We start from the raw sequence: 10463 nt of genomic DNA on the forward strand, positions 1-10463 counted from the left end.
AGCGACCACAATTATTTGTGTGACATGCATGCCGTCACGTTAAATCCTATTTGAGCTGCGACCGCGAGCGACTTGGATAATTAGATTGACGTCACGGTTTGATACGTTGATATTAAATTAAGATACTGTACGTCACGTGAGTCGACGAGGTATGCAGTTTTGCACTCGAGCAGTACACACAAGTCGTCCCGTGGCTATGTCTCTATTATTACTGCTTTCATGGCGAGTGCTACATACACTCTAGACGACTACTCAGTCGCGTAGCACTAACTAGAAGTGTCAACTAAACGTGTCAATGCAAGTTACGCCCCGCCCTTTTACCCTCTAGCGTTTCAGTTTACATTACTGTTCTCATTCGACACTCTAGCTTGATGTTGGTAACATCACGCAGATGCTAGAGGTAAGGACTCGGCAACAAGCGAGGATTTGAGTGTCTAGATGCAGTTTTCATCTTTTCTTTCTTTTCTAACTATGGCATGCTTCTAGCTCTGCTGCACAAAAAGTGTAGAGTCAGTCCAGAAGTTTGCATTGAACTGATATCAAAGGCCTGTTCTAGGAACCTGTACGACTAGAAGGTCTACAGGCGCCGAACCGCCATGCATCTACAAATCTAGATGTACTAGGTAAACGGGGTGCTTGCTCTGCACCTGATATACGGCTCTGCCTTGAAGCGTAGCCTCGAAGTTCCAGACCGTCTCCCAAAGAAATGGGAGACGATCTGGATCAACTTCTGATCAAACCGAGTTCGGAAGTGATCCGAGTCAGCCAATCACCAAGCTGTCTCCACTAGAGTGGCGGCCAATGAACGTCGAGAGTTCTGTAATGACGCGCACGGCTTCTGGCAAGGCGTTTGAGCTCGTAATTGTTGCATGAACGTGGGCGTCTTTCGTGATGTAAAACTGCACTGGACCGTGCCTTTGAAACAACGCCAAGGCTCTCGAAATTGATTCAATGCATCCCGAACAGCGGACCGCTGCAGATTTGCCGGCATCGCAATTGATTACCACCCACCTTGTTTGAACACACATCTAAAATGTAGTAATCGATCTCCTATTGTCACATCGGGTGGCATAGCGCTAGTATATAAAGAGGTTTTTTGACTGTTACAACTCTCTTATTTCCCTTAAGTAACTACGCCTACTTCCGAACTCGATTAGATCAGAAGTTGATCCGGAAGATGGAACTTCGAGGCTACTTGAAGCATTTCACGCGCTCTAGATCTAATTCGTTTAATTAACCCCTTACCTAGTTTAATTACTTTTATTAATAATAGATGCAACGAAAGAGTTGGCTTTCTTCCGCGTCTTGAACTTTTCAACTGTAGCTGTCTCTAGTTACAGCCTTACTTTCATGATCACATCTACTGACTAGTAACTTCGATCGACTTGTCGCCAAGTATTACGAATTGAGGTTCAATTTTGCTTCTAGATGCGCTAGTTAATTATCAAAATCGTGTCGTTTCACCAAACCTCAAATTCTGTAACATCTCTATTATAAAATCGTTAATTTGTATGCATATTTAATCTTCAAAGTATTAAACATGATTTATCGTATACTATAGGCAGATGCAGCAGCGTTGAATGAATCAGAATCTTCAATTCTATGGCATCTCCTTTTGCTGTTCTTTATTGGTTATTTTATGCCACCTAGACACGTCAAGAATTGTCCTAATACATTTCATGTAAAATGTGCTTAGCTTTCGAATGTTTGCTTGAGTCACGGGCCAGGTCTCACAGCCGTACAACAAGACTGGCATGCAGAACAATAGTTCGGAAACCTTTCAGTTTGATGGAGCTAGAGATATTTCTACTAGTAAACACTCGTTTCCGCCAACAGTTGAATGCTGTACTGGTTTCTTTCACCATTATTGTGTTTCATCAACATTCTGTAAGTAACACACACACACACACACACACACACACACACACACACACACACACACACACACACACACACACACACACACACACACACACACACACACACACACACACACACACACACACACGAACGCACAGCATCTACATATACATAGCCACGCCTACTAAAAGTGAGCAAACTCTTTTGAGTGTGCACTACTGAAAGCTAAATTCACGTGACTCTTACAGAGTTCCGTTTTCTAGTGGCTCATAACTGAAACTTTTAGGTTTCTGACTTTGAACGATATATATATATATATATATATATATATATATATATATATATATATATATATATATATATATGTGTGTTTTTCAGTAGTGTTCCGTCCATTGGGCGGTTATAAACAATATATATATAATATATATAAAAAAAAAAAATATATATATATATATATATATATATATATATATATATATATATATATACAGTATGTATGTATACGCTTTTGTATCTTTTTGGCGAGAGAAGCAAGCCTCTCTTTTGTCGTGTCTAAAATTTGAAAGTTATGATATATTAGTTCAGCTATGAGCCGTAAGTAAGTACAAGCAAAGACGTCGCGTACTAGGAGTTAGAGGTGCATGGCTCTAGCCCCTCACTTTTGAGGGGCGTAAATAAAGTATGCCACTCAAATAATCCCTCACTTTACGTCCACGCGACGCCACCTGGTAAAAGTTAAGAAACTTGGCGACTACAAATGCGGCTAGGGTGAAATGACTTCCGGTTTACGGGTTTGTGGCTGTCTGGCTGGCTGTCTTGTATTTTGTCATACGGATTTACGGCCGAACAGGGAGACGGATCGACATAACGAAAATGCCAGACGAATGCAATTTCAACTCGGTAACACAAAACGCTACAAACTCAATCTAGAGACCCCTTTCGAGGGGTCGACTCTAGTAAAATTTCTCGGCGAGAAGAGTGAGGTGACTTTCGATTTTGCTTCTATATGCAATTAAAGAGCAGAAGAGATTGAGGCTTGACAAAATAAATGGGAAGGAAAAGCTAGAAAAAGAGCAGAGTTTGTTTCGAATTCTTGTGTGCTAGAGTTTGACAGAAATTATTGCTGTGCAACCATTGTTACGCGACTAAGTAAAGATAGAATACTCTCGCTCGCCTAACACAACGTCACACAAACATTTACTCCTATGACGTCATGGCTTAGACCCGCCTAGTCGACATGGCCAAAGGATACCACCATGACCACACCTATACTCGCTGGCCACGCCCTCTACGTCACAGTAGACCACTTGTCCAGTAATCTAATTAGACCGACGACCACAGGTATCTAGATGTATAATATGATACATTAACTTAATTAACGTCATTTACTGACTCTTAGAGTGCAGGCATTGATTCTGCAGCAGTGTAATTTATCAGTGAGCGTGCTCACACCGACATCTGGACTAACTAGACTAACTATGATTAGGCCAATATTAGCGCAAGTGCGCAACGCTATGAGTAAGTCACGTGGGCACGTGAGTGGAATTAGTCTCCACAGTTTTCATCTGCCCTATCCGGCTAAATTCGAGTCTTGACGAATCGATTGCTGTAGGTTTTGAAGAGGGAAACATTTAGTTTGCTTTCTCTGGCAGCTCCTTCGGGAATGGCGGAAAGTTGTACAGACACGTACGCAGTATGCACCCGCCTGTCCTTCCGTGTACGTCACCATGTGGTTGCTGCGTTTGTACGTCTAAACATACAACAGTGCACCACATCAGAAACATTGGCGGCATGCTTTTCTTGTCTAGACTACCTCACGTGTCAAAGTCACGTGCAACCACTAACGCCACTAATGCGGTTGTAATACTACTCTGTGCTGGCACTGTCTCTAGCCTGCGTAATCATTTCTATTTACGACAGTAACCAACGTTGTTTGCTGGATTTGGCAAAGACGACACTTCTAGGTATACGTATACGGATGACGTAAGACGTTATTATTATTATGTGTCGTTATGCTCCTCCATAATGGGCAAGTGGGGTCTTTACCCCCATCTGGGCGCCCACCAACCCGGCAGGTGAGCCCAGCGGGGTACATGTTTCTGTGTAGTCCATACGACGATCAATGGCTAGCCAATTCGATATAGATTGCAGGCATTACGGTGACCGCGTACTCGATACAACGACCACCAGGAAAGCACTGGACGTCATCGTCAACGGACCGTTCGCCAGACCACAAAAACTCTCCAACGACTGAAACGAGTCATAGTCTCATGGATAAAGCTAGAGAAACATGAGAAAGAAAGACAGACAAGTGTCACAATTTACTGTCGTCACTGGGGTTTGAACCCCCAAACCATGGAGTAGTAGCCATTGTCGCTAACCACTAAGCCACGGCTTATGTGTGTGTCGCTTTGCCCCTCCATAATGGGCAAGTGGGGTCTTTACCCCCATCTGGGCGCCCACCAACCCGGCAGGTGAGCCCAGCTATTATTATTATTATTATTATTATTATTATTATTATTATTATTATTTAGAGCTGACCACTAAAGACTGACGCTATTAATTAATTAATTAAGCAGTCATAAAGTGTGTCGTCGCAGCGATGTAGCCAGTTCTAAAGCTAATATTAATAACTGTTAACTAATAAATGTTAACTAATAACTATTAACTAATAACTGTTAACTAATAAATGTTAAATAATAACTGTTAACTAATAACTGTTAACTAATAACTGTTAACTAATAAATGTTAACTCATAAATGTTAACTAATAAATGTTAACTAATAAATGTTAACTAATAACTGTTAACTAATAACTGTTAACTAATAAATGTTAACTAATAAATGTTAACTAATAAATGTTAACTAATAAATGTTAACTAATAACTGTTAACTAATAAATGTTAACTAATAAATGTTAACTAATAAATGTTAACTAATAAATGTTAACTAATAACTGTTAACTAATAAATGTTAACTAATAAATGTTAACTAATAACTGTTAACTAATAAATGTTAACTAATAAATGTTAACTAATAAATGTTAACTAATAAATGCGGTCATTAGTAACATAACTTACAGACAGGACGCTATATATTATTGAATTCACTTTTAGGTTTCTGTGTAATACCTACTAAAAATTTAGTGCGTGATCTGCTTTATGGCATGATTACTCTTCTCGCGCTGAAGCAATTCCGACAATAGCTCCTCGTCCTGGCGTGATTCACGTGCGTTTAGCTCAGCGACTGTGCGGAAGAGCCTGGTTTGCGAGGCTAAATAAGCGCGCGCGTACACGGTGTACACACACACGCGCTGGTATTGAACTTGATGACAACCCAAAAGCAGTTCGCCTATAGTATAGAAATTAGACATCAGATTCTACAAGTTCTACATTTTCTCTTGAACTAGAGATCAAAGTACGGACCAATCACGAATCAACGCCCAGGCCTAGCGTCTACGCAGTCAAAGGCAGAACCTTACATCATTCTAGAAAGAGACATGGCACATGCACGCCCATGCATGAGTACGTGTCATGTGTGTACCGTCCCACCCTTGCTGATTTCATTACCTAGAGCGACACGCCTGCAAGGTTCGAGTTTTTAGTAATGCATGTGTCTATACCTCAAAGCGACAGAAAATATTTGTTTGACGACTTCTGAGAATCTCTTGTCTCTACCACATCCTTGTACAGACTCTAGGGTGTGTCTACACCGGACCAACACGATGAGTAGGACTACATTTTAATTAGCTAATAACTAATTAATCAATTGGCATTATGTATTATTGTCGCTAGTCGCTAATGTTTGCACCGCCCTAGTCATTAGACTAACGGCGTTTTTAAAATTAAAATTTCAAGGCCGGCGGAACGACTACGGCGCTACGGCCATGCAGTTTTTGAAAAGTTTGTAAAACTTGAAAATTTGGCTGACATCCTGTTACGGTCCGGATTCCCGAGGAAATGTCTGGGACCACAAGCGTGTAAACAACGTGTTGTCCACGGTCAATCATGTTGTCAGAGCTGCCACTCTCCCGATACTTTCGCATTGGGATTCTTCTTCCGCCTTCACACCCGCATTTGGCATCAAATCTCCCGCATTCTGACCATTGGTGGGCGTGCCTGTTCTGTGTAACCATACACCCTTAATTAAGTTAATACATATCTACGTGTACTTGATCAAGATTGACATAGAAGGAGGAATCGATCAGTCAGGCAAAACTGTCCGGAAGTGGAAATGGGGGAGGGGCTGGCTACCTGACTACAGTAAGGTGTTGCATTGCTGGAAAAGCGATCAAGGAAGGCCACAAAACAATAGAATCTAGAACATCCCAATTAGCCACGAGAACGTGTATATACATACCTCGTTTATATATTTAATTAATCTAGTAGGCTTATATTCTACTAACAGGCAGTAGTACGTACAAGCTACGTGTTTACATTTGTTGCATTATGTTTATTTAAGTGCACTGTAATTAATTAATTAATTGATGGCTTCCACTTCAGCCGATCATGCAAATATTTAAATTTCGATAATTATATATATTTATATATTATTTATATATTATTTATATATTATTTATATATTATTTATATATTATTTATATATTATTTATATATTATTTATATATTATTATATATTATTTATGTTATTTATATATTATTTATATATTATTTATATATTATTTATATATTATTTATATATTATTTAGCACATACTTCGATTTAAGATTTACTGATATTAATGCTGTTGTAGGCGTGTCCAATAATTTTAAACTTTCGCATTCTCCCGCATTTTTCCCCTTGCAAACTCACGCATTTTGATTCAGCTCGGTTGGCAGGTCTGTGTTGTGTTTGTTAGTTACGCCTACTTTTAACATGTTTTCTAGCGTGCGCTACGAGCTATAGCTTTTCGTTTTTGCTTTCGGGCCTGGTAATTATGCTAGAAGCCAGAGGTGGAACGTAACTGCGGCTAATAGCATTCTACCAGAACCATATATAGAGCTATACGGCTCTGGTTCTAACGTCCCTACGCTTAGCGGCTAGCGATATCCTAGCTTTGTCTAGACACAGTCTGATCGTGTCTAGATATGTAGGATTGAATAACTTCCTGATGACGTCTTCAAGAATCACACCATTCTGTATAGCATCTTAATATTAAATTTTATTACATGTACTGTAGCATGATAGAATTGACATCAAGTTTATGTTATCCAGCAATTTGAAATGTCTTACTTCTTTGTTTTGATAAGGTCGAGCTATGCTTTGGAAGTTTCAATAAATCTATCAAATGGCAACGGTAAGCACACGATTGAGTCTGTATACTGTATGGGGTATGACAATTATTACCACCGTCGGTTTTGTCTTGCTAGCTAGTTAGTTTCATCAAATATACACATGCACTGTATACAGTGCGCACAGAACTTGTAAGTACGGTAGGCTGCATGCCTGTCTCTTTATATGAAGCTACGAGTGCGACTTCAAGAATATACGTACAAAGTGTGGCTACTATAATATACTCTAATAACTAGACTCATTCATGAGGTTGAATATATCTATATATCTATATATCTATATATCTATATATCTATATATCTATATATCTATATATCTATATATCTATATATCTAGCTAAGACTTGGTTACAAAATTGATGGAAAAGTTAGACTTGTGCAGATCACATCTGTATGTGTGCATCCTGTACTCAGAGAGAGTTTGGGCAGTTTTTCCCCAAGGGTTGGTAGTCCGCTTTTTCGTATTTCTAGGCTATAGTTACTTGTACAATGAAGAAGCACTAAAGTGCTAAAGCCTCAATCCCATATAAAGACGGAGAGTAAGCGGCTGCATTCCATTCCGCATGCATGTAGGTGGTCATCGTCTTTACTAGGAATTGCGTCGCTAGTGTGAACCATGCAGGTCTTGCGTCAAAGACTTGCATTCTTTCTTGCGGTTGGCACGACGCAGACATACATGTATGTCATATATATATATATATATATATATATATATATATATATATATATATATATGACATGGATTCTTTTAATATAGTTTATATATATATATATATATATATATATATATATATATATATATATATATATATATATGGCACGATTTGCGATGCACCAACTTAGCACCTGTTCTCACAATCATTCCTACGTGACTCTCATGCATATTTTGCACGTCAGGGCCGGATCCAGAGGGGGTTAAGGGGGTTTAAACCCCTCTTTTCCAATAGACGTAGTTCAATAATTTCATATAATTTTATTAGAAAAGAGAAAATTAGTAATGCTATAAATAACTGCTAACGGTGAACCTCCTCTTTCAAAAATTCCTGGATCCGGCCCTGCACGTCGCTAGGTAACAATGACGAACGAAGCAAACGAAACTCTCGTGGAACGTGACTGTCTGTACAACATCCTCTGTACAAACGGAGCAAAGTGCTTCTTCTTCCAACATCCTAGCGGAATAGTATCACGCGGCAAAGGTGAGGGGCTGGCTACGCGAGATTAAAGTAGCGGACGACGTACGTAAATACGTCTGACGGTCATCAAAGAAGATGCGCGCGCTAACTACACAAACGCAGAAACTAACGTCAAATATGAAAGCTCGGACGCGAGAGATGAAGACGCAAGATGCAAGACGCAAGACGCAAAACGCAAGACGCTGCTGCGTATAATAATTTTAGTGATTAGTAGCCACTACGCATAGGTCACAACTCTAGAATTAGAACATCGTGCTCTAGAGGACGAGGTAATGATAGTCTTTGATATGCATGCAGTTGTCTTTTCTGTAGTTTCTTGGAAGTATCTCTAGCTAAAGCTGGTTTGGAGTCGAATAGTATTGCATGTGCGTGTGACTTGCTGTTCCTACAGCTTGTTTGGCAACGCGATATCGATCTCTCTAGACTATTCGTAGCAGACGTAGTGACGTACATCAGTCTATATAAACGCACACGTTGGGCGCTGTGTACCTAGAGCAGAAGTGTCGTACGACGACAGACAGACAACCCGTTGGACAGTGTGAAGTGCCTTTGGTAACGTACATCAGTGTATTGTCTATAAAGGAAGAAAGTTCTAGGAAGGCGTTGTGCAGACATATCAGTACTTACTACGCATTACTAGACTGCGACAGAAACCCATGCAGTTACCAGAAACCCATGCAGTAACCAACGACCGATTGAAATGCATATAGCGTGCACTCATACACGTAGAAAGCTTCAGCCTTGACAGATTTACGCGCGAATGACTTACAGCTTCGCCTCCAATATGACATTACTCGGTACTTGTCTAATTAGAGTCAAAATAGCAACAAAGATGTGGCGCCAAAAATAGGTTCGCGTACTAGTTAATTAATATTCCGCACTAGAACTGCGATGTCGATAACTCACACCCTATACTGTAGACACTGATTCTACCGTATCAGTCAATTAGAAACCAACAAAAACGGGCGTATTCATAAAGGGGGGCGGGTCTCGTAGCATCGTGAAGTTTATTCCCCCCCCCATTTCTCTAGAGGTCAGCCGAGAATGATCATGCTGTGCTTTACTTTCCAACCAGCCTTTTTGCGTTCACACTGTACATTAGAATCAAGGTACTGGACAATGACGTCACTGCTTGGGCAAGTACAGTAGCGCAGAGTGTGACACTACACGAACCAGGCGAAGATACAGAATATTTCGAAAGAGGGGGTCCAGTTGTATTATTAGCCACGCAGCCTAGAATCTGCTACGAAACCAGCAAACTCACTTCAATCTGTATTCGGGTTAGTTTCCTAGCATATTCATTAGATACTTAGATAAAGGCATATACATGTGTGTGTGTGTGTGTGTGTGTGTGTGTGTGTGTGTGTGTGTGTGTGTGTGTGTGTGTGTGTGTGTGTGTGTGTGTGTGTGTGTGTGTGTATAGGCCATGTATATATATATGCTCTGTTTCTGATAAATGGGACTCATACATGTATGTTTAGAGTTGTATTATGCGCTCACCTTTAAGTGGTGGGACTATAATTATATTATAACATTAGATATATGTATATGTATATATATATATATATATATATATATATATATATATATATATAGGTTAGAATTGAAAGAATTAACCATTTATTAGGTACGTTCACTTTAATAACACTACAAACAAGATTTAGATAGTGTTTCGCTGCGGTAGGCGTGTCGTTGAAGAGGAGGGGTCATGTACATTACCTCCCCCTCTATCCGCCTGTGCGCACGCGCGTCACAGTGCAGATGGCTGAGAGTAAGCAATTCAGTTTCCGACGTTTGGAAGGCAAGAAGTTTCCCGGCATCGAATCTTCTGTCGTAAAAGCTCTTCTAGAGAAATGGTACGTCAAGCAACGTATGCGTCTTGTGACGTTCAACTACGACGAGCCTTTTCAGATCTACGAAAAGGAAGCGTTTACTACTCAATTCTTTAGCGATGCCAACGTTACGACAAACCTTATGGTACCAACCGATGACGCAGAGACGTGGACCCCACTCGGGACTTGTGTCACTCGTGTGGTCTGTGAGCAAATTCCCTGTACTGTTTTCAGCATGGATTTCTTTGACAGACTGAAAACAGAAGGCGTCGTTCGGGAAACCGGAGCT

At 40.2% G+C, this 10463-nt stretch overlaps 1 protein-coding gene across 2 annotated transcripts in view; it reads left to right on the top strand.

Annotated features, from left to right (window-relative positions):
- Nucleotides 1–9984: 9984 nt before the first annotated feature.
- Nucleotides 9985–10463, top strand: part of LOC134187116 (cilia- and flagella-associated protein 300-like) — a 1169-nt gene continuing 690 nt past the window's right edge. The window contains exons 1-2 of one of the 2 annotated variants that reach the window (XM_062655243.1): nucleotides 10103–10198; nucleotides 10254–10463. The exon at nucleotides 10254–10463 is cut by the window's right edge and continues 690 nt beyond it. In XM_062655243.1, the coding sequence (XP_062511227.1) occupies nucleotides 10196–10198; nucleotides 10254–10463 (213 nt within the window). In that variant the 5' untranslated portion in view covers nucleotides 10103–10195. The other variant, XM_062655237.1, reaches the window with a different exon arrangement.

Source organism: Corticium candelabrum, chromosome 1 (assembly GCF_963422355.1).
Source record: "Corticium candelabrum chromosome 1, ooCorCand1.1, whole genome shotgun sequence".
NCBI lineage: Eukaryota > Metazoa > Porifera > Homoscleromorpha > Homosclerophorida > Plakinidae > Corticium > Corticium candelabrum.